The 25,864-nt window shown below is 36.8% G+C and overlaps 1 protein-coding gene across 1 annotated transcript in view; it reads left to right on the top strand.

Moving 5' to 3' along the window:
- The first annotated feature begins 8,258 nt into the window (after positions 1 to 8,258).
- Positions 8,259 to 25,864, top strand: part of PRRC2C (proline rich coiled-coil 2C) — a 72,627-nt gene continuing 55,021 nt past the window's right edge. Inside the window, exons 1-10 of the mRNA XM_042781813.1 lie at positions 8,259 to 8,370; positions 9,015 to 9,192; positions 10,475 to 10,584; positions 11,672 to 11,797; positions 13,253 to 13,476; positions 16,934 to 17,019; positions 17,737 to 17,870; positions 17,953 to 18,040; positions 18,931 to 19,075; positions 20,085 to 20,138. Of these exons, the coding sequence (XP_042637747.1) occupies positions 8,259 to 8,370; positions 9,015 to 9,192; positions 10,475 to 10,584; positions 11,672 to 11,797; positions 13,253 to 13,476; positions 16,934 to 17,019; positions 17,737 to 17,870; positions 17,953 to 18,040; positions 18,931 to 19,075; positions 20,085 to 20,138 (1,257 nt within the window). The remainder of the gene's footprint in view (positions 8,371 to 9,014; positions 9,193 to 10,474; positions 10,585 to 11,671; positions 11,798 to 13,252; positions 13,477 to 16,933; positions 17,020 to 17,736; positions 17,871 to 17,952; positions 18,041 to 18,930; positions 19,076 to 20,084; positions 20,139 to 25,864) is intronic.

Genomic DNA, 25,864 nt, shown 5'->3' with positions numbered 1-25,864 from the left:
GTTCAAACCCACCAGCCACTCCTCGGAAGGAAGGTTGGGCAATCTACTTCCATAGTGATACTGCCTCAGAAACCCAAGGAGAGGTCACTGTGAGTTGGGTCCAAACCCATGGCACATAACAACAGTAGCTGTAGAGCAGGAGCTCTGGTGGCGTAGTGCCTAAGGCACTTGACTGCTAACCAGAAAGTTGGAGATTTAAACCCACCAGCCACTCCTCGGAAGGAAGGTTGGGCAATCGACTTCCCAAAGGAATGCTGCCTCGGAAACCCAAGGAGGGATCACTGTGAGTCAGATTTGACTCCACGGCAGTGAGTTTGGTTTTGGTTTTAGTTCTCTGAGTGGCTGATTCTTTCTCTTTCTTACCTTGAGGAATGCACACAATGTGTATATCATACCTCTTGTTTGAGAAAATTGATGTACTGAAGCATGTATATAGAGAGTGTAGAAAGTGGTTTATTGATAGTAGAAGGAGAAACTTTTTACAAAATTCTAAACTTTAAAAGAACTGCTTCAATCTTGAATTTTAGACTGTATTTGTAGGGACTTTGACTTTGACTTCATGTAGAACATATAGTTCCTGGTTTTCAGGAACAATTGCTTGTTCTTTCGTTTTGTTTGGAAATTTGTTCTGATTTATAGGGACGTTTTTATTTTACTTTTAAGGTTTTGTTTGCTTTTAAGTAGCAAAACGTAAGTTTCCTTTCCTAATTCTTTCTAAGCTCTGCTGTGATGGCTTGAATTGTCTGTAACTCTCTGGTTTAGACTGTACAATATTCGCTCTACAGTGAGCACATGGTAACTTGAACCTACAAGAAAATACCTCATTACTTTTATTTAATTATTTGTATACTTGTCAAATTGAGCATTTTGCTACATTTGTTTACTGTTACTTTTTAGTGAATTGTCTGTTCATAGCCTCAATACTGGATTTCTTCTTCAAATTATTTTTTCTTCTATTTCTTATGTTCTTTATATATTTAAATTTCATCAAATATTGAGATATTTTCCATTGACTCTGAATTTTATTTTTTAACTACTATGTTCCTCTTCTCCTGAGTAGAATATTTTGTACCCATTCATCTGAAAGCATTGACATGAAGTAGTTGCTTGTGTCGTGGGTAGAGTTGAAACTTTAAAGAAGAAATGTAAATTGGCGATGATATACATTTGTCAGGAGCTCTGGTAGCATAGTGGCTAAGACACTTGCCTGCTAACCAGACGGCTGGCGGTTCAAACCCACCAGCCACTCCTCGGAAGGAAGGTTGGGCAATCCTACTTCCGTAGTGATACTGCCTTGGAAACCCAAGAAGGGGTTGCTATGAGTCGGAGCCGACTCGACGGCACATAACAACAACATACATTTGTCAGGAGCTTAAAGTTCTGGGCTGGATATATAAATAGTTTATTGCAGTTGGTAGTTGAAGGCATAGTATAGTAAATGAGATTCTCTAGTGAGAAAAGTTTAGAATGAAGAGGAAGGTGGGAACGGGGTGGAGAGCACAGGAGAGGAAGGTTTGGCCACGTGGGATGGGATTAAGACTACCTCAAAAAGGACTTCCGGTAAAATGGAGGAATAGGCAGACAAGTGACACAGACTCTCTTCAACAAAGAAAAGAAAAACATTGACAGAGATACAGAAGATAAATCCCAGAGCCCTGAGCTTTGAAAGGAACTATACAGAAGTGGGGGCTCTGGTAGCATAGTGCCTAAGGCACTTGACTGCTAACCAGAAGGCTGGTGGTTCAAACACACCAGCCACTCCTTGGAAGGAAGATGGGGCAATCTACTTCCATGGTGATACTGTCTTGGAAACCCAAGGAGGGGTCGCTATGAGTCAGGTCCAACTTGACAGCGCATAATAACAACAACAACATACAGGAGTGGATTAGGCACCAACTAGTGGAAAAAAAAGACAGTGAGTACAGAGATGGTCGGAGCTGCAGACTGTCAGCTACTCTGACAGGATCAACAGCCTGAATATATCCCAGTGGTGTTGGGACCTGAGAATTAACCTGAAGATTAGCCGTGGTCACCAAGGGCTGCAGGAATGACTGTGCTGCTGGCCTATGACTAGGAAGGGAAACAGCAAGGAGGGAGACAGCCTGAGCTGTTGACTTTCAGCTGTCCAGAGGGTGGAGCCATTTTGATTGTTTATACGGGGCAGCCTTTTTGGATATTTAAAATGACTGAGGGCACAGCCATTTTGAATCTTTATAGATGGCAACCAGTTTGGATTTTAAAGTGACAGCATACTCATTCAGTTTCCAGGGACCTAAGTATAGGCTCTTTTTGCCAAGGTCAGTGTGGACATACAAGAGGCTAACCACAGGAAAGGAGATAGGTGGGGAGTGTGTAAGTGCTGTCAACTAGTGAACAGAAGAGCACAGCACAGTACCCTGCTTGCGTAGATAACATACAAACAAAACAAAGAAAATGAAAATAGTGGGAAAGTCACTCCAACATACAAGCACCAATTAAATATAAACACAAACACGTCACAATGCCTCAGAGACAACAGAGCATCACAGTCCACACAAAGAAGCAAGATAAAGCAGGAGAAACAAGAGACCAGGATGCAGACCCAAAGCACATCTCTGAGGAAGGCACAGCATTGGAACTCCCTGATAAGGAATTCAAAAGAATGATATATTTAGGTATCTTCAACGAATTGAGAGAAGATCAAGGAAAACAGTGACAAAATTGAGGAAAACACAGAGAAAACCTTACAACAACAATTTCGAAAGACAATACAAGAACAAAATGACAAAATAAATGAAAAATTAGAAATGATACAAAATCTACAAACCGAAATCCCGAAGATTAATACTAAATTTTCAGAAATAGATAAGATATTGAATGGGCAAAGGAGCAGAATTGAATCAATGGAAGATAGAATTAGTGAGATTGAAGGCAAATACTTGAACACTTCTTTGGAAAGGGATAAGTCAGAAAAAAGATCAAAACAAAATGAAGAAAGCCTAAAGTTCATGTGGGATATCTTCAAAAGGAATAATCTGTGTGTAATCTGAATCCCGGAACAGGAAGAGAGAAATAAAACCACAGAGAAAAATTGTCAAAGATTTCTTGGAATAGAATTTTCCTGGTTGATAAAAGATGAAAATATATCCATTCAGGAAGTACAACGAACCCTAAACAGCATAGATTGTACAATCATCATCAAACTCTCTAAAACCAAACAAAGAAAGAATCATAAGAGCAGTACAGGAAAAACGAAAAGTTATCTACAAGGGGCAACCAATAAGACTGAGCTCACATTTCTTGGCAGAAACTATGCAGGTGAGAAGATAATGGGATGATATATATAAAACCCTAAAAGAGAAACCTTTCCAACCAAGATTTATGTACCCAGCAAAATTGCCCCTCAAATTTGTTGTTGTTTTTGTTAGGTGCCATCGAGTCGTATCCGACTCATAGCCACCCTGTGCACAGCAGAACAAAACACCGCCCAGTTCTGCACCAGTACCATGATCCTTGCTATACTTGAGCCCATCGTCACAGCCACTGGGTCAGTCCATCTCATTGAGAGGCTTCCCCTCTTTTGTCAACCCTCCACCTTACCAAGCATGATATCCTTGTCCAGGGAATGGTCCCTTCCGACAACATGAGCAAAGTAGGTGAGATGAAGTCTGGCCATTCTTGCTTCCAAAGAGCATTTTGGCTGCACTTCCTCCAGGATAGATCTGTTAGATCTTTTAGCAGTCCATGGTACTTTATTCTTCGTAAGCATCACAACTCAAAAGCATCAGTTCTTCTTCGGTCTTTCTTATTCATTGTCCAGCTCTCACATGCATACGAGGTGATTGAAAATATCATGGCTTGTGTCAGGCGCACCTTAGTCCTCAAGGAGACATCCTTGCTCCTCAGCACTTGTAGCCAGTTTGTCCAGTGTTACACATTGTCTAATGTCCTGAGTGCTGCTTTCATTGGCATCAATTGTAGAATCCAGCAATGTGAGGTACTTGGCAACTTTGATCCTTTTTCTGTTTATCATGATGCTGCTTATAGGTCCAGTTGTGAGGATTTTTGTTTTCTTTATATTTAGATGTAATCCATACTGCAGACTGTATTCTTCAGTCTTCATCAAGAAGTGCCTCGAGTCATCCTCGCTTTCAGCAAGCAGAGTTGTGTCGTCAGCATATTGGAGATTGTTAATGATTTTTCCTCCAATCTTGATGCCACATTCTTCATATAGTCCAGCTTCTCAGATTATTTGCTCAGCATACAGGTTGAATAAGTATGGGGAAAGGATACAGCCCTGACACACTCCCTTCTTGATTTTAAACCATGCACTGTCCATTTGTTCTGTTCGAATGACAGGTTCCTCATGAGCACAATCAAGTGTTTTGGAATTCCCATTCTTCTCAATGTCATCCACAATTTTTTATGATCTACATAATCAAATGCCTAAGACATAGTCAATAAAACACAAGTAAACATCTTTCTGGTATTCTTTGCTTTGAGCCGAGATCCATCTGACAGCAGCTGTGATATCCCTTGTTCCATGTCCTCTTCTGTATCTCTCAAAATATATGATGGTGAAATTAGGACATTTCCAGATAAGCAGAAATTAAGGACTTTGTTAAAACCAGACCAAGCTTACAAGAGATGCTAAAGGGAGCCCTTTGGACAGAGAAACAACAATAACCAGCAACAACTGACCATTAACATACATCATGATATAATCCAGAAACCAATCCAGCGATGTAAGTATCCAATGTAAATAAGCCTGCAAGATTGTAAACAGGGAGCCAGAGACATCAATTGACAAATGAGGATAACTACAAACCAAAAAGAGGGAAAAAACTGTTGTCACAGAACTTATAGATGGTAGTGAAGTTAAGACAACTACAAGATGGAACGGACTGTTCTAAACTTGGGAAGAAAACTATAAATCACAGGGTAACCTGAAAGAAAAATGATAAACCTTCACATCAAACTAAAAAAGAACACTAGCACAAATATTTAGCAAATAATGAAACAATAGCAATGAAAGAAGTGATAACACGATTCATAAACAAAATAAGCTCAACATAGAAAATTATATGGAACAAAGAATTCAACACCACGAAAAAGCACATAACAAAAATGACAGCAACAAATTCATAGTTGCTGATAATTACATATCTAGCAAGGAACTTATCTCTGAGATTTGTAGAAAACTCCAGTGCCTCAACACCAAAGGAATTAACAATCCAATTGAAAAATGGGCAGAAGACATGAATAGACACTTCACCAAAGAGGATATTCAAGCGGTCAGCTAATACATGAAAAGATGCTCACAATCATTGGCCATCAGAGAGATGCAAATCAAAACAACAATAAGATACCATCTCACCCCAGCACTGATGGCAAGGTTCAACGAGACAGAAAATAACAAATGCTGGTGAGGATGTGGAGAGATTGGGCCTCTCATACACTGTTGGTGGGACTATAAAGTGACAGAACCACTGTGGAAAGCAATATGGTGATTCCTTAGAAAGCTGGAATTGGAGATAACCATTTGGCCCAGCAATCCCAATACTAGGTATATATCCTAGAAAGGTGATAGTCAGGATAGGAACAGATAATATGCACATTCATGTTCACTGCAGCAGTATTTACAATATCAAGCAGATGGAAACAACCTACGTGCCCATCACGGAACAGTGGATTGCCAAACTATGTACATACTATGGAATGCTATGCAGCACTTAAGAATAACGTTGTTGTTGTTATGTGCCATCGAGTCAGACCTGACTCATAACAACCCCTCCTTGGATTTCTGAGGCAGTATCACTACGGAAGTACATTGCCCAACCTTACTTCCGAGGAGTGGCTGGTGGGTTTGAACTGCCAACCTTCTGGTTAGCAACAAGTGCCTTAGAGCTATGCTACCAGAGCTCCTAAGAATAATGGAGAGTTTGCAAAACACCACATAATATGGATGAACTTGGAGAACATTATGCTGAGTGAAATAAGTCAATCACAGGACAAATACAGTATTAATTCATTGTTGTGGAGGGTAAAAGAAAGATTTATATATGGAGGGAAACTTTCTTTGTTGGTTGCCAGGGGTGAGAAGGGAGGGGAGGAAACACTGCAAAAACAATGCATTGACCCCTGTCACTTTAGTTTTGTGTATTTCACTGTACATAAATTATATTTCAATAAAGTGGATTTAAAAAAAAAAAAAACCTAACTCATTGCCATGGAGTGAGTCGGTTCCAACTCTTAGCGACCCCTCCTTGGGTTTCTGAGGCAGTATCTCTATGGAAGTAAATCAGCCAGTCTTCCTTCTAAGAAGCGGCTGGTGGGTTTGAACCTCCAGCCTTCTGATGAGCAGTCAAATGCCTTAGGCACTACACTACCTCAGTGGGTCTTAAACTTTTGTATGTCTCAGAAGGACCTGGAGGACTTGTTAAGTGCTGGGTCCTATTACCAGAGTTAAATTCAGTAGTTCTGGAATGGTGCCTGAGAATGTGCATTTCTAACAAGTTTTCAGATAATTCCAAGAATCACTATAATGATAGGTGGAGGAAGGAAAGGATGTGATGTATGTGGATGCAGTTAGATTTGCAGGATTGCCCCTAGAAATTTTAGGGAGCTCCTTTCTCATGTTCTTACTTTCTGTGATATGGACATGCGAGGCTCATCCACTTTTCCATAAGTAATGGTAGTGTTGAGGGGTCCAAGATTTGAGGAGACTTAGGTGTTAATAGCCATCATAGTGGGTGAAAGAATAAGTTGACTGATAGATTAGTTCATCTTTGTCACCTGGTGAGAGATGTCCCTGGATGTTAATTTTGGCATCTAGTGTGTATTTGTTGTTTTTAGCTGCTGTAGAGTCTGTTTCAACTTACAGCAACCCCATGTGTACAGCAGAACAAAACACTGCCTGGTCTTGTGCACTATCCTCAATCATTGCTTGAGCCCATTGTTGCAGCCACTGTGTCAGTCCATCTTGTTGAGGGTCTTCCCCTTTTTCATTGACCCTCTACTTTCCCAACCTTGATATTACTGTCCCTTTTTTGTTACAAGAGATGAATATTCTTCCTATTTCTTTAACCAAGTTATTGATGAAAATATACAAACATAATAGATCCTGACAGTGCATCTCCTTTCACATTATCACATTACTAGCACAGTTAGGGCATAATTTCTTACATTCTTAAGCATAATAGTAAACTGTCTGTATGTTAGTAGTTCTTTAGGTTGCAGGTGAGTCATTTTCACAGTTATCTCAAGTAAAGATGTTTTTTTGTTTTGTTTTGTTTCATTTTTTTAAGTGTCTTCTTGGAGGCTTTGCATAGTGACTGCTAACCAGAAGGCTGGTGGTTCAAACCCACTGGCCACTCCTCGGAAGGAAGGTTGGGCAATCTACTTCCATAGTGATACCGCCTCGGAAACCCTAGGAGGGGTTGCTGTGAGTCAGGTCTGACTTGACGGCACATAACAACAACAAGCTGAAGGCTTAGTGGTTATCCACACAGTGAGAGGAAGCAGCACAGTGTAGTGGACTGAACCAGAGGCTTTGATTTGAAATTGAATCCTATTTACCTCTGAACATAAGTTTCCTCGTAATATTGAGGTGCTATATCATAAGACTATTTGTCTGAAATAGTGATAATACCAAAAATTAAACCCATTGTCACCAAGTTGATTCTAACTCACAGCAGCCTTGTATAGGACAGAGTAGAACTGCCCCATAGGATTTCCAAAGCTGTAAACCTTTACAGAAGCAGACTGCCACGTCTTTTTCCTCCGGAGCAGCTGGTGGGTTCTAACCACTGACCTTTCAGTTAACAGCTGAGCATTTAACCACTGTATCAGCAGGGCTTCTATTAAATTCAATAATATTTATTTATTGAGAAGAAAGGCAGTTTCCAAAGACTTGGTATATTTAAGGTATTCATCTTAGCATAGATTATCTTCATTCTCTGTGATATAGTTATATATCATAGATATAAATAACTTTTATATATATATATGTAACTAATATGATATAAATAATTAATATGTTTGCTAATACATGGTAGTTTATTATGATTAATTCTCTCATGCATTGGTTGTTTGATTATGACAGTATTCAACAGATTTATTAAATTATCATTGATATGAGTTATTGAAGATTTCTTTATGAACATTTGAATTGACTGAAAAAATTTTTTTACTTCTTATTTTTCTTTCTTATGTGCATCTTAAAGACTGGTTTTAAGGGGTGAGGCAGGAGGTTTTGGACTCGATGAGTTTCCACCGAAATGTCGGAGAAGTCAGGCCAGAGCACAAAAGCAAAGGATGGGAAAAAGTATGCAACACTCAGTTTATTTAATACTTACAAGGGTAAATCATTAGAAACTCAGAAAACCACAGGTGAGTAAAATCAAGGGGCATTATGTGTTTTTTTGTATTTCATGGTTTGTTTTTTTACTATAAATAGTACATCAGAGCGGCTGCTTATTGGAATTTATTTTTTTCTTGTTCTCTGTCAGATAGTACATACCCAAAAGTGTATCATTCCAGAGTAAAATGCAGTCAGTGAGGCTGGTAGGCATATAGCTGCATATTTGGGAGTATTTGCTACCACTTTTAGTTAGGGAATAAAGTCCTGTGTTTGTTATCTTGAATCCAGTGTGTACAATAAAAGTGAAAACTAGATTATGTTTGATATATTGGTAGTATTCATTACGAACATAAATTCACCATATTTATTCTTTAACAACCTGAATTTGACTTTGAAATAGATAACCTGAAAACTTTCAAAACCAGCATTATCAGTGTTTTATTTTTTATAGTGTATTGGGCTAACTTGTTAGAATTTTTAAAACATGTATTCAGTTCTTGATTATTCATTTTAATGTTTATATATTGGGCATGTTACAAATGTGTAGCTTAGTTTAAATTTATCTTAAAATAGTAGTTCTGGACTGTCATTATTCCTATTTTCTATATTATCTGAAGAATAAAATGGGTAATGTAATAGATGTTCTTAGAAAGTTGATGTTATTGATCTTCAGTTGCAGCTCGACATGGATTACAGAGTCTTGGGAAAGTTGGTATTTCACGGCGTATGCCCCCACCTGCTAATCTCCCAAGTCTCAAAGCAGAAAACAAAGGCAATGATCCTAATGTGAATATTGTACCTAAAGATGGCACAGGATGGGCATCAAAACAAGAACAGCATGAAGAAGAAAAGTGAGTCAAAGTATATTAAAGAATAAAATCATTCCCTTTTCTTAGGGAACTATGAATTGAATACCTGCTATGTGTTAGATGTTGAGTATATTAACTGTCCCATGCCCTTTAAAGTCTTTGGTTATATACTCAGCATTTGATTGATTTTCTCTATTAGTGGATTAGTCCATAATTCCATTTGTCAAGGTATAGCAATTGACAGAATTGCTTATTCACCATTTTCTTATTACAGCCTGTGTCACTCTCATACCCCTCCCACACCCATACCAAATCAGGCATTCTCCAGTTTTGAAACTATGCCTGATGCATAGTAGGTCTTCACATAGTGTTTACTTGGTGAATAAATTGTTAGCAAGAAGACTGGGACAGAATTAATAGTGTTCCTTTTAATCATCATTCAGTCATTAAAGTAATACTTACTTTAATACCTCTATACTGCTGCTATGAGTTGGAATCAACTCAGTGGCAGTGGGTTACATTAAGCATTGTGCCAGGCCCTTAGTTAATTGAATGACCAAGCTAACTATTGACTCTTCTGAAAAATACAAGTCATTTCATTCTTGATGTTTTTTTTACCTGTATTTGTTATCACATTTCTATACTCCTTTTTGGAAAGCTTTATATAATAAATTTATGTAAAAGCTTCTTATTGAGGACTTTCTGTTCTTTGCTTGTTGTAGATTATTCTATAATAACAAGTTAGTTATAAATCTGAATGTATTAGAAATATATTGCATTTCTTAAGTTTCTTCATTCCTTCTTATTTTCTCATTGCAAGAATTAAATAAAACTATAGCCCCTTTTGAAACACCTTTTATCATGGAATGGATAAGGCAGGTTGCTGTTAACCTCTTTGAATAATAGTATTAAGTACATGGTGAAGCGGTTGACTGTCAAATGGAGAGCTTGCTTAACCTTGTTAGCTCCTGGCTAACTCTACCAGTCCAGACTGTATGTATGCATATGCTGTTATTTTTAATTATGAAAGTTTTCTTGCTCAGAACAATTTTACTGTAGCTATGTTCAACAGTTTGTCTTTGTTTTCTTAACAAAGTGGAAAAAAAAAAAAAACTGTCTTCTCTTTGGTGGTTATCATTGAAAGGATAGGATGGAAGGAGACTAAAATAGCTGTAATTCATTTAAAGAATGGTCACAGAGGGAAAATATTTGTGGGATGCATTTATGAGTAAATATATATACAAAATAATTTCTGCATAATTTAAGTGTGATGTTTATTTTAACATGTAATACCTGAAATAATGGACTCACTTTTTTTTTTAAGAACACCAGAAGTACCACCAGCACAGCCAAAACCTGGGGTTGCAGCTCCCCCAGAAGTAGCACCTGCTCCCAAATCATGGGCCAGTAACAAGCAAGGTGGGCAAGGAGATGGTAAGTGGACATTAGCCGGGGCAACTCACAGGCTTGATTGTTACTGAGCAGCCATGCAAGAGATAAAGGGTGAGCCTGCCCTGTGTTTGGCAGGGTCTAAGAACATTGTCAGAGCACATACTTGGGCCCATAGAGGTATCTTTTTAATGTCTTGGGCTAATTACATTTCAGTGTCAAGGCCCATGTATGAGGCAATGGTAGGAGTTTGAAAAAAAGTCTAAAGTTTTTGTCCTGATAACCCACACTATTTTATCTTTACCCCTACACATCCAGGCAAAGCCTTACACCCTCAGCTCTTTGAGACATAGAAATACCCAGATATGGCATATATTCTTATAAATGATACTCATCTCCATCTGTGCCCCTTCCTCTCCTGTTTCAAACATGCTGCCTATGATTTCCTGGATAGAGGAGAGCTAGAAAATAATCTTAAAGCAGAGTAGATATAATACTCCCCTCCTCCCAAGAAATGATGGATCCCTGACAGAATCTAATTTTCTCATGTAGAAAACTAGAACCATTATAAAACATACTATGGAAAGATTACTCTGGATCCTTAATCTCTTTGGATTTATAGTTAGAACTATAGAAGGTAGGTAGATGGATGCGTAGGTGAATACTGAGGTACATTGTATACCTCAGGCAAATTAAATGAAAGATTCATAAGTATGTTTTAACCTCAATTTGATATATGCATTGTTTACTCATAAATTCTATGTCAGCAAAATGATTTTAACTGATTCTTGTAGTTAATAAGTAAAGAAATTTGACTCTTACTGAAAATATAAAGAGTCGTGATAAAAGAAAAACAGAAGTGAGACTTTCCTCACTTGCCTGATTATTTTAAATGAGTTCACCGGAACAGTATCTGACAGATTTCTTTTCTTAGCTTTTTATCTCCTCGTGGCTATTCATTAACTTTTTGGAGGGTTCTGTATACATTAAAACATTTAATGGATATGAACAGGTATCGTACTGTACAGTGGAATAATTTATCAGAAAAAGACAGAGAGCTCTATCCTGAGAGGGTTATTTGAATTTTCTTCTGTATTAAAGTTACATTTAATTATATTTTAAACATCTTTAGGAATCCAGGTAAATAGTCATTTTCAGCAAGAATTTCCCAGCCTACAAGCAGCTGGGGATCAGGAAAAAAAAGAAAAAGAAGCAAATGATGACAACTATGGACCTGGACCTAGTTTACGCCCCCCAAGTAAGAATTCTTTCTATCTAATACAATTATAGAATGAGATTATATTTGAATTTTACCTTAAGATAACGTAACTTCCTGCCTGTTAACTGTTATATGTGTGACTTGATTGTTTTGAAAGGACCAACTACTACTAGTCTAATAATCTGATACATTTCATATTTCTTTTAGTTGATTTGTCAGATCTGAGTAAATTTGTTTTTTAAATTTTTAATGGTTATTATATAGTTGATAAGATCATATTAGGAGTAGATAATGTCAGCTCTACTATTTGCTTATTCAGTTGCATTTAATTACATTAATAATTAATGGACTCACTTTTTTTTTTAAGAACACCAGAAGTACCAAGAGTTAATGTATTGCTATATAATAAACTTGGCAGCTTAAAGCAAAAGTGAACTGAACCTGTGATCTCACATGGTTTCTGAGGGTCAAAAATCTGACAGTGGGTTAACTAGGGATTCTGGTTCAAGGATTTTCTCACAGGGTTGCAGCTGATATGTCAGCGAAGGCTGACTTGACTGGAACTGGAGGACTCACATGGCTGTTGACGGGAGTTCCTCAGTATTTGGGCCTCTCAATAGTCTTCTCACAATATGTATTCCTCAGACTAAGTGAATGGACCTGAATTTGTATAATGTGGGTGTTCCAGAACAATAACCAGAATGGGAAAAATCATGGACAACACTTTGCTAGAAATTTAATCTCACTCTCTGTCTTAGAAAACAAGGGCAGCATGTGCACTCCATAGCAATCAAATCTCCTAACCAGATAAGTTGGAAACGGTGGTGCCTGGCTCAAAGATGGTGCTGACCATGCTGCTTTGAATGTATGTTGTTTTCCACAGTTCTGGCAGTAATCAAGCCTCCCACATCAGGCTTCTGGAAGGCCCTCACTATGCCTCTTCTTAGTCTCCCATTCCAGGACTTCCACCTATAATTTTTCCCATTCTTGTTATAGTTCCAGTACACTCAGATTTTATAAATTTGGATCATTTCCAGTTTCTCCACATTGGCCATGACTGAAACAGTTCAAACTGGTTCAAAGCCACGAAGCAAACAAAGGAGATCATCACAGTTATAGAATTCCCATTCTGACTTCAGTCAGGCAGTCTCATATTTTACCTGAAACATGACTATTTGACATATGGACCATGTGAGAATAGTGAATTTATGTTGTGTATCAAATATTGATAAAGCTTAATAGAGAAGTTCTAATAACTTTCTTCTCCCACCCCAGTATTTGCTTGTGGTGTACCCTCCTCTGAGCTACATGTTCTCTGCTTTGGAGGCCACTGCTCTTGTCTACCTAAACATTTTTAAAGCATTAGACAGCAAAAGGCCCTGATTAAACTTTCACTGTTCCTTCACTGTGTCAGCTTATTTAAATTTTCTTCAAATGTGTCTGGTTTGATTTTGCTCCATTCCAATGTCATATATTTTATCCTCTCTGTATCAGATGTTGCTTGTTGGAGAGATGGTGGTAAGTCTGCTGGATCACCTTCTCCATCTGAACAAGATGAAAAGCCCCCTGGCCAGGATGACAGCACGGCTGGAACATCAGAGCAAAATGATATCCTGAAAGTGGTGGAAAAGAGAATAGCTTGTGGTCCTCCACAGGCCAAACTGAATGGACAGCAACCTGCCCTTGCTTCCCAATATAGAGCTATGATGCCTTCTTATGTGAGTATTGTTAAAGAAGCTAGCTAGTTAAATAAGAGGCACTACATGTTACATGTTCATAAGCTGGGACCCAAGGAAGGAGGTCATTGGAATGAGGAAGATTTAACATCTTTACTTTTATTGCCATCCAACTAAAAGTTAGCATTTTCTTTGATGATGATTGCATGAAACAAGTCACAGAGTATCAGTACCTATGACTTTATTATTAATAGGGATCATAATTAATTTCATATTACACTGAATTGTAGATTTTGCAAAATATTGTTTATGTTCAACATTATTTCAAAACTGTTAGTTGATAGATGCCAGGTAGGTCTATTTGTTACTTAATGACGTGGTAAAGAAGCACATAGTACATTATCATACCACAATGTTTAAAAAAAAATTTTGTAGTAATAAATTTAGCATAATTGTTTTCCTTTACAATAATATGTATTTTAGACTAATTTAGCATAATTGTTTTCCTTTGCAATACTATGTATTTTAGACTATGCATTTAAAAATATTTTTCTGAGATGAGGTCCATAGGCTTCATCAGACTTCCAAAGGCATTGTCCTTATACAAAAAAAAGTATAAAAATACCAGCTTTAATAATAAAAGTTTTTATTGTTGTTAGCTGCCATCGAATCATCCTTTCCATCTACTCCGTCTTAATCTAAAAGCTTTATTGAAACCTGTTCAGTGTTGTAGCAATATGCAAGCCGCCACTAACAGATGGGTAGTGCATTGGCCAGAAATTGAATCCTGATCTCCGACATGGAAGGCGAGACTTTTACCACTGCCCTCATAAAACTTTTATTAGTGTACCTTTAATTTTTTTGTTTTAACTTTCCATTATGGGAAATTTCAAACATATACAGAGAATAGTAAAATGAACTACCTCTTTCCATGTCTGTCATCCAGCTTCAACAGTTACCAGTTTGTGGGCAGTCTTGGATCAACTATTCACTGTCACTTCGAATTACTAAAGCAACACCCAGAGATATCATTTCACCCATAAATATTTTATGATGTATTTTTAAAAGACAGTAACACCAAAACAAAGAAAATCTCTATAATGCCATTATCAGAAAGAAAATTCTTTACAGTTCTCAACTACCAAATCAGTATTCAATTTCTCTGATTATGTTGTAATTAGGATCCAGACATTCCTAGAGATTGGTTGATATTCTTCGTAAGAATCTTATTATCTATGAGTACCTCTGTGCATCTCTTATTTATTTGAAGTTTACTTGTTAAAATTTATTTATTGTCCCCTGTAGTTCCTCATAGATAGGATTTTACTGATTCCATCTTTGCAGTTTCCATTTAACATGTTCTTCAGACTCCTGTATTTTCTATGTGAATTAGTAGTTAGATTCGTACCTTTATTCATTTGTTTGCTCTCAACCTACCATGAAGTTATATGGAAAGTTGCATGTTCTGTTAAACAAATTTATGTATTTTGGAAGACCTGATCTCATAGACCAAGGATTCTAAACCCAAATCCGTTGTCACTGACTAAATTCCAACTTCTAGCAACTGTATAGGGCAGAATACAATTACCTCATAGGGTTTTCAAGGCTATAATCTTTAAGGAGAGCCATGATGGTACAGTGATTAAAGCGCTCAACTGCAAAACAAAAGGTTGGTGATTTGCACCACAAGTGAAAGATATGGCTGGCAGTCTGTCTGTAAAGATTGCAGCCTTGGGAACCCTATGGGGCAGTTCTGCCTTGTCCTCTAGGGTTGCTTTGAGTTAGTTGTCAACTAACTCGAGGGCTATGGCTTTTAATCTGTAAGGAAGCAGATTGCCACATCTTCAGCCTGCAGAGCAGAACACTTGCAGGATTCAAACTACCGACCTTTCAGTTAGCAGCCAAACCCTTTAGCTACTGCACCATCAGAGTTCTCCAACAAAACTCTGGGTCATATATTTTATTTGTGATTTAACTCTCTAAGTATTCCATTTCTAGTATCATCATATTTTCTATTCCTTCTTTGTGTTATTTTCAAAACATCTTGGATAGAGAAAGGAAATAAATGAAACATAAGTATTTTCTAAAAAAAGAAGTTTGTGAGTGTGAAAAAATCAATTTTTTGCTAATCTCACCTTGAAAATGATTTATGCCCAAATATTTGTCTCCTGCTAATTTTCAAATTGTCCTTCCATGACTCCTGAACTTCTTGGTATAAAGGTATGGGGTGTCTCAGGAAAGGTAAAGAGGAGGACAGGTGTTTTCCTGAATTATTACATTCAAATAGTGTTCAGTTAATTAACAACAAAATTTTAAAACCACACTATATATTGAGAACAATGATTATTTCTACAATCAACTTGGTAACAAATTCCTAAATTGTAAGCCTTTATAGAACCATAGAAATCCATCTCTGTCTGAATGATCAGCAAAAGAAGGATCTAACACAACTTTGCCTCCAATAGTATATTTACTAATTTCAGTACAGAAGTGATAGAACCAGAAATTTTCTAAGGTATTACCCAAATAGAAAGCTTCCCCAGTTGAGTTTTGGCTGCTGTTTAACTTAATTAACTTTAATCGTGCAGAGAAATTTCTTCTTTAGAAAGCATGATCATATAAACGTAGCCTTCAAGTATAAGGTTGAACATCTAGAACAATTTTGGGGTTTTTTGTTTTTTGTTATTGTTGTTTTAGCAAATCAACCTTTTATTTCAGATACAAATTATATATTTAAAGTAATATATTTTTGTATTATTTACATAATTTAGCCTGCAAATGGTAAATGATCAAGCATTCCTTGATGCTTCTGCCTTTCCTTGATGTTATTACTTGTCTTCATAATCTATTTTATGTCTTACCCAAGCCTAGTTTCTCAGTCAAGTCACCATAGAGAACATCATCTTGACCTCTTTGGGCCTTAGTTTAAACTTATCATCTGTGCAGTAACTTGACTCAGACTCTACCTAGGCCTTGCCCATAGAAAACCTTCAAATAACTTCTGACCTGTCCCCTATACTTTAGTCTATAAACTCCCCTTTTATCTGAAGTAAGTTCCCTGTTATCAAAAAATCCACCCCCAATTAGCCCACTCTTGTTTTAGGGTAAAGTTCCACATTATTTACCTCTGAGTATTCTAACTTGATTCTGGTTGTGTGTGTGTATGTGTGTGTGTGTGTGTGTGTTTTCTTTTTAATTTACTTTTTCATGGCAATACACAGTCATTTTGTTTTGCAGTTTTATTAATGGACAAATAGAAGTTCATGTAATATGTCTTAGTTATTATCTCTATTAGTAAAAAACTTGATGGAGGCATTAGTCTTGTAAATGACTTATTAATTGAGGTGTAAATGATGAGCTATGTGAGCAGATAAGATTGATTGTTAATAGACCATTTATTTTAATAATTCTTTCTATGAATTATAATTTCAATCTGATGCAAGTTGATCTTTTTTTTTTTGGCTGAGTTTATCCAAATATTTTTGTTTCCTTCATTCAGATGTTTCAGCAGTATCCAAGAATGGCATATCCTCCTCCTGTACATGGTCCAATGAGGTTCCCACCTTCTTTATCTGAAACAAACAAGTAAGACTATTAAATGATTGAAGTCTATAATGCATATCTGTGCTCCTTAAGATTTTCTGGTGTTAAGTGGATTGTAGTGATTGATACAATTTTCTGTTTTCAAAGTACAATTTTGCTATTAACAAATGATTGGCTAACACATAGAACAGAAATACTTCATTCCTCTAAAATTTTAATTGACATAAAATTCTGAAATTGATGACACTTGTTTCTCCATTGTTCTTTCCATGAGTTAATGACTTGCAATGGTTTTTCTCCGAGTTACATATTTTGAGATTAGTCTTGACCATATTATGATTTAGCATATCTTTAAGTTTTATCCTAGGTTTTTGAGAATTTTTTTAAAAATCTGCTATAAGTACTTACATAAGAGTTGTATGAAGGAGCTCTGTTGGCACAGTGGTTAAGGCATTCGACTACTAACCAAAAGGTCAGCAGTTAGAACCCATCAGCTCCTCCATGAGGAAGATGAAACAGTCTACTTCTTTAAAGATTTACAGCCCTGGAAACCCTATGGGGAGTTCTACTCTGTCCTATGGTAGTGAATTGACTCAGTGGCAGTGGGTTGAGTGTTACCCACATTTATCTATTAGTATTATAATTATCTTGGTACAAATGTTGAATTAAAATTAACTAAGTTCCAATCTTTTCATATTCTCATAATATTATGTTATTAAAACTTTATGTCCTTTCCTCCTATAACCTCCCATTCATTAGAGGTCTTCGAGGAAGAGGTCCACCTCCTTCATGGGCTTCTGAGCCTGAACGTCCCTCTATCCTTAGTGCATCAGAACTCAAGGAGCTTGATAAATTTGATAACTTAGATGCTGAAGCTGATGAAGGTTGGGCAGGTAAGGAAACAATTAGTTAAGCACTTTTAGTTGTTGTTAAATGGTCTTATGTAGTCAGTCTGAGTTTTCCTTAATTTAATAGGTGCTCAGATGGAAGTGGATTATACGGAACAGTTGAATTTTAGTGATGATGATGAACAAGGAAGTAGTAGTCCTAAAGAAAACAGCAGGTAAATTGTTGTGATATCTTTTACTTATAAAGAAAGAAAAATGCTTATGTGTGTGGCATCTAATGAGAGATGCTTTGAAAGTCAGTGTTGGGGGACCATTTTAAACTTAATTACTTGCTTGAGCTGATCCATATTTACAAAAATGGGAGAGTAAATCTGAGTTATTATTGCTGCTTCAAGTTCCTGATTTTTTAAACTTTATCCAGCCACACTATGGCCTAGGAAAGTGGGACCCTTATATATCTTTTCTTTTAGACTATAAGGACATCAGAGTGAGGCGTCTGGGGGAACATATCATAAAAGTTGGGCTCTTAAAATACACAAGAGTTTGTGTATACATATTGGTATAGTTTCTCAGCCATGGCATTGCACTGCTGTGCTGTTCATGATCAGTTGTGAAATGCCTGTGATTTGCTATTTTTTTTAAAAAAAACTAGTTTACATTTTTCCTGTAAATTAGAATACAATTAAATGGTTATGTCTGATGTCACTGAGTTGCATTCAGATGAGATTTCTTGGGTGGAGGGATACAAAATAATAGGATTGTATTCCTTTGCCAAGTGTGTATTGAGTATGACTGCCCAGATTTGATAACCACTATATTACATTTTATGCCTTGTGATGATAAGCTGGCCAAGCCCAGTCCCTGACACATTACAGATACATAGTATATGTTGAGTGAATGAATTAGTTGAACTAGACCACAAAAGCATCTCATTCCTTTATATACATATTATCCCCTGAAGCCACATGGAAATATATATATAATATATATATATATAATATATATATTATATATACATTTTTTATTTTTTACATAGAGAAAAACGCATTTACTTATGATATAGTCCATTTTTCTTTTTTATTTTCCCTGAATTTTGATTCTTCAGTGAGGATCAAGGTTCAAAATCCTCTGAAAACACTGAGAACCGAAAAGAAGCAGATGACGTTAACAGCACTAAATCATCTTCTCAAATACCTGTCCAGCCATCAGTAGCAAAAAGTCCCTATGGGAAAGGACCTCCATTTAATCAGGTTTGTTGGACTCATGGAGATCCTTGTCATTGAAAATACAACGGATGGATTAATTTTGTAATCAGAGTTGAAAGGGGACTTAAAAAAGGGGAACTATATATTTTTCTTGAATAACTGGATCTGAGCCATAATTTTTATTGCATATTAATAGGAATTATCAATATATTAGCTAAAAATCAAGTAGAAACTAAGTTTTACCTTTTTTCTTATAACCACTCCTTTTTTTACTTTCTGAAATAACTTTAAAAAAAAAAAAAAAAAAACCTGTTGCAGTCAATTTCAAGTCATAGCAACCCTATAGGACAGAGTAGAACTGCTGCAGTGGGTTTCCAAGGCTGTAGTCTTTATGAAAGCAGACTGGCATATCTTTCTCCTACAGAGTGTCTAGTGGGTTGAGCCAATGACCTTTTGGTTTACACCCAAGCACTTTAATGACTATGCCACCAGGGCTCCTACTATCATAAAGAAGGTGATAATTCCTTCATGGGGAGGATAAGGGAATATATAGAAAATATCTTGTGCTGATTTTTTGTGTGTGACATGGGTTTGTTTATTAGCAAGTGAGTATTCCACATATTATGTCTGGCTCTAGTATGTTTTAGATACCTCTCTTCTTTGTATAAATCTCACATCTTTAGTTTACCATTAGGAAAAAAAAATCAGATGAAGAATTTTGCTTGGTAAATAAAATTTAGTAATTTTGTGAGGCATACCTCTCAGCCAGATTTCCTAGGTTAGATCTCCAGAATTGATACAATGAAAGTTCTGTTGTTTGCAAAGTACATTTGAAACTCCAGCTTTACTGAAATGGCAGAGTGATTCTATAACAAGTAAAAAGTTATGTTGCAGTTACATGCTTTATCAAGAAAAAAGAGAAAATGATTGATAGGTTCTTTTTACAATCTTGTGGTTTCATTGAGAAAATTAATATATTCAAAAATATTTCCAGTAAGTATCTTTTTTTTGTTATGTGATTATTTTACAACTGTCTTTTTCTTCTTTCTAATAGGAACGGGGACCATCTTCTCATCTGCCACCACCTCCAAAGTTGCTTGCACAGCAGGTAAATGTTAATTAAATGCTGGTTTATGGTCTGTATGTTTTGTTTGATTTCTTTTGTTTTAATAGAAAGACTATGTTTTTTATTTATAATTTATGAGATATGATAGTGGATTTTTTATCTTCCAACTCCTTCACATCTTTTCATCTTCTCCATCTTTATTCTCAGCTGATAATTAAAGCATGCTCCTAATTTCACTAAGAATATAAGAAAGCACCTAGAAGATAACTGTATCAGTTTTTCCCATGTCATTGTCCGTATACCCTAACTTCTTTCTTATTACCATAGAACAGCTTCTCATCAGTGACTTCTCTCTAGGAAAATACAGTTTCATGTCTTCATCTTACTTAATCTCAGCAGCAGGTGATAGAGTTGATCATCCTTTTTTTTTCCCCCACCCCATCTTCCATTCCTTCTTGAAATACTTCTATTTTTTTTTTTTTTAATTCTTGAAATAAGAAAGAAAGACACCACCTTGTTTTGTCTTTTTATGTTCTTCTCCTGGGTCCCCTATAGTGTCTTTTTTCTGACATTTGGGTATTGAGGAGCAAAGGGCTATGTTACCACTAATTTACTTATACCCTGAGAGATCTTATCTATATGCTAATGGCACTTGAGGAGCTCTGGTAGCATAGTGCCTAAGGCACTTCACTGCTAACCAGAAGGCTGGCGGTTCAAACCCACCAGCCACTCCTCGGAAGGAAGGTTGGGCAATCCTGCTTCCGTAGTAATACTGCCTCGGAAACCCAAGAAGGGGTCGCTATGAGTCGGGGCCGACTTGACGGCAAATAACAACAACAAATGGCACTTGAATTTACATTTCTAGCCCTGAGAGCTCTCTATACAGACTTCAAGAGTCATATAATTAACAATAAATTCCGTATCACCACTTGGATTTCTAATGAAACCAAACCAAGCCTATTGCCATAGTTGATTCTGACTCATAGCAATCCTATAGGACAGACTAGAAATGCCCCATAGGGTTTCCAAGGCAGTAAACCTTTACAGAAGCAGACTACCTCATCTCCCATGTAGCAGCTGGTGAGTTCAAACCATAACTTATATTTACTGTGTCTAAAGGACACATCTAAAGAAAACAAAAATCGTCACAACTGGTCCAATAAACAGCTTCAGGGTAGATGGGGAAAAGGTTGAAGTTGTCAAGGATTTCATATTACTTGGTTCTACAATCAACACCAATGAAAGCAGCAGTCAAGACATCGGATGATATATTGCTGAAGAGTCTCCTTGAAGATTTAAGGTGTGCCTAACCCAGGCCATGGTATTTTCACTCACCTCTTATGCATGTGAGAGCTGGACAATGAGTAAGGAAGACTGAAGAAGAGTTGATTCTTTTGAGTTGTGGTGTTGGAGAACAAGGCTAAGAGTACCATGGTCTACTAAAAGGACTAACAAATCTATCTTGGAAGAAGTGCAGTCAGAATGCTCCTTGGAAGCAAGAATGGCCAGACTTCATCTCACCTACTTTGGTCATGTTGTCAGAAGGAACTATTCCCTGGAGAGGGAGTTCATTTTAGATAAAGTGGAGGGTCAGTGAAGAAGGGGAAGGCCCTCAATGAGATGGATAGACACAGTGGCTGCAACGAACGGGCTCAAGTATAGCAAGGATCATGAGACTGGCACAACACTGGGCAGTGTTTCATCCATAGGGTCGCTATGAGTCAGAGATGATGCAGTAGCACCTGACAGCAATAACAGAGGACATCATGCATGGTAAAGTAAAAGGTCAGTTCAAAAGAGGAAGACTCTCAACAAGATAAATTGACACAGTGGCTGTAATGGGGCTCAAACATAGCAATGATTGTCAGGATGACTTAGGACTGACTGGGCAGTGTTTTGTTCTGTTTTACCTAGGGTCACTGTGAGTCTGAACCAACTCTGCAGCACCTGACCATAGCAAAACCATAACAAATCCCTCATTCCTGTGCATACGTAGTCTGCTGTACATACGTAGTCTGGCTTCTCCCCTTGTCTGGCCCATCTCTACTGATGGTGGTACTAGTATCCACCTTTTTGCTCAGGTTAAAAATCTGGAAGTCACCCTTAACGTTTCTCATTTCTTAGCCTACATCCGGCCTAGCCTATCAGAAAATTTGAGCTCCACCTTCAAAATATCTTCCCCCCCAGACTCCTTACCTGCACCCTATTGTATTTCCTTTAAACTATTGCAGTAGGTTATTAACAAGTCTTGCTTTCTGTTCTTGCTGCTTGCTCACCTGCCACCTTCATACCAAAATCTCCTGTAGTAGGTTTCATTTTTCTAAAACTGTGTATATTAGGGTAGTTGTTCCTTGCTCAGATCCTTCTCATGGTCTTTAAAATCTCTGTCTACGTTTCTTATCTCTTGTATTACTCTCTCTCACTCTTCCTTTCTCTCTAGCCTCATACGTTTTTTTTTTTTTTACTATTCTTTTTTATTTCATCCTCAAAACATTTTACTTGTTATTTCCTCTAATAGGAGACCCTTTTCCTGAGATCCTATTTATGAACAAGGTCTCTGCTCATATATTATTACTTTAATGGCCTTCTACCATCTCCACCAATCATTCTTTTCTTTACCACTGAATGTGTTTTTATAATATACCTGCTAATTGAAGTTAAAATTATTTGTTTGCTTATTTATTACCTATCTTGTTCCTTGCTGAATTCTCTGCTTAAAATAATATTGGACACAAGAAAAGCACTCATTCTGAATGAGTGTACTTAATGCATGACATAACAGGTAAACTTTGAGAAAATTGTAACGTATCAAAGCTAGTAGAAAACCCTTATTCAGTCTGGAAATTTGAGTGAGAATTAAAATGTCTTTAAATCCAAACTTGTTTTCTAAGCCTTTTTAAAATATGAATATGATTTTGCATTGATGTGGTTTAGAATCAAATAGAAATTATCAGATTTTCATTTTTATTCATCTTTTCCAAGTACACTAAAATAGACAGTGTTCTAGGACATAAAACAGGTCTCAGTAAATTTAAAAGAATTGAAATCAGACAGTGTGTTCTCTGACCACAATGGAATTAAATTAGATATGATTAACAGAAAGATATCTTTTTAAAATCCGTGTGTATTTGGAAATTAAACAGTATACTTCTAAATAAACCCATGCACAAAACAAGAGATTGCAGAGGGAATTTGAAAATATTTTGAGCTGTAGGATAATGAAAATACAGTATCTCAAAAGCTTTGAGATATAGCTTACTTGTGGCTTAACAAAAAAATTTTACATGAAATTTAAAAATGAAAAACCAGTTGCCATCAAGTTGATTCTGACTCATAGTGACACAACAGGACAGAGTAGAATAGCCTCATAGAGTTCCAAGACTGAAAATCTTTATGAAAGCAGACTGCCACATCTTTCTACTGCAGAGTGGTTGGTGGGATTGAAGTACTGAGCTTTTGGTTAACAGCCAAGCTCTTAACCACTGAGCCACCAGGGCTCCTTAATCTGTGTTTAGGGCAAAGTTTATAGCTTAAAATGCTTTATTTGGGCGGTAGGGGGGTGAAGTGGGAATGTAAAATCAGTAATTAAGCTTTTACCTTGAGAAAGTAAGCTGTTTTTTTGTTTGTTTTTTTTTTTTAATTCCAAAATAAGTAAAAGAAAGTAAATAATTGTTGTTGTTGTTGTTATGTGCCGTCGAGTCAAACCCGACTCATAGCGACCCCTCCTTGGGTTTCCAAGGCAGTATCACTACGGAAGTAGGATTGCCCAACCTTCCTTCCGAGGAGTGGCTGGTGGGTTTGAACCGCCAGCCGTCTGGTTAGCAGGCAAGTGTCTTAGCCACTATGCTACCAGAGCTCCCAAGTAAATAATTAGGATAAGGAAAAATAATGAAATAGCAAACAGAAGAATCAAGGACACTAAAAGCTGGTTTGGGGTTTTTTTGTTTTTTAAAGATCAGGAAAATTGATCTCTAATGTACGGATAAGAATAAAAGAGAAGAAATAAATGACCAACATAGGAATGAAATGGGGAACATCAGTACAGATACTGCAGACATTAAAATGATAATAAAGGAAAGACAGTATGATCATCTTAGTAAATTTAACAAATTATTTAACAAAATCCAATCCCAATTCATGATTAAAAACTCAGCCAACAAGTCATTGAAGAGAACTTTCTTAATCAGGTATAGACCGTCTACCACAAATACCTGTAGCTAGCATCATTACTTAATAGTGAAAGAAGAATGTTGTCCCACTAAGATCAGGAACAAGGCAAGGATGTTCACTCACCACTTATACTCAACTAGGTCCTGTTGATCCTAGCCAAGGTAATAAATAATATAGATTGGAATGGAAGAAGTATAACCATCTTTATTTGTAGACCTCATCGTGTATGTAGAAAATCCCAAATAAAAGCTGCTAGCACTAGTAAGTATATTAGCAACGTTCACAGAGTAAAAAGTCAGTAAAAACATTTAATTGCATTTCTATATACTACAGACCATCAAACAATTGGAAAGTGAAATATTTTTAAATAGTACCAAAAAATATCAGTTATTTGGGAAGAATTTAAGTGCCAAGCCTTCTTTTGGGGCAGAGATTGACAAGCTGATACTGGAAATTTATTTGAAAATCAAAAGGATCTAGAATAGCTAAAACAATTTTATAAAAGAAAATAATTTGAAAGAAGATTTAAACTGCTTGATAAACAGTATTTACTCTAAATCTACAGTAATCTAGACAATATGGTCCTGGCCTAAAGATAGACATAGAGACCAATTGAGCAAACTAGGGGAACCCAGAAATACTATCTACTCATATATAGTCAGTCGATTATCATTCAGGGCTTCAAACTGGTTCTTCTCAGTTCAGTCATGGTGGGCAACACAAAACTAGAACAGACCTGGGTTTGTAAAATGTGGGTAAACTTGAACAGTTACTGGAAGGGGGAAAATATGGGTTAATGCCCTGCTAGAAACTTAGTGTTCCTATTAAGAAAAAAGAGCAGCATACACATTGCATAGCAACCAAATGTCTTGACAGCTGAGTGAGAGAGTAGTGCTCAGCTTAAAAATGGCAGCCAACCATACCACTTTGTTGCTTTCCACAATCATAGCAATAATCCAGGCTCCTGAAAGGTTCACCATGCCTCTTCTGAGTCTTGCATTCACTTTACAAAAGAAAATATACAGGTGGCCAATAAGCTCATGAAAATATATTGAGTATCTTTAGTTACCAAGGAACTACAAATAAATACCGCAGTGAAATTTTACTACAGACCCCAAATTAAAAAGACTAACAATACCTAGTATTGGCAAGGATGAGCAACTGGAACCCTCATACATTGCTGCCAGTACTATAAAACCTCATAATCTCTTGGAAAAACAGTTTGACAGTTTCCTATAAAGTGAAATATACACTTGCCATATGACTCAATAGTTCCACTCCTGGTATTTATCCAAGCAAAATGAAAATATACATTTACATGAAGATTTAAATGCCTATGTTCATAGTTGTTGTATTCCTAATAAGTAAAAAACTGGAAGCAATACACATATCCAGGGATAGGTGAGTGGATATGTATATAATGGAATGCTGTCTAGCAATAAAATCGAGTTAAAGATTACTAAACAAACATAAGAACCTCAAACCCATTAGACTGAGCAGAAGCCAGACTGAGTTGTTGTTGTTGTTGTTAAGTGCCGTCGAGTCGTTTCCGACTCATAGCGACCCCATGCACAGCAGAACGAAACGCTGCCCGATCC

Source organism: Orycteropus afer, unplaced genomic scaffold (genome assembly GCF_000298275.1).
Source record: "Orycteropus afer afer isolate SDZICR_OR568_19922 unplaced genomic scaffold, OryAfe1.0 scaffold00175, whole genome shotgun sequence".
Lineage (NCBI taxonomy): Eukaryota > Metazoa > Chordata > Mammalia > Tubulidentata > Orycteropodidae > Orycteropus > Orycteropus afer.
The sequence above is the reverse complement of the archived record's forward strand: the minus strand, read 5'-3'. Positions and strand labels throughout refer to the sequence as shown.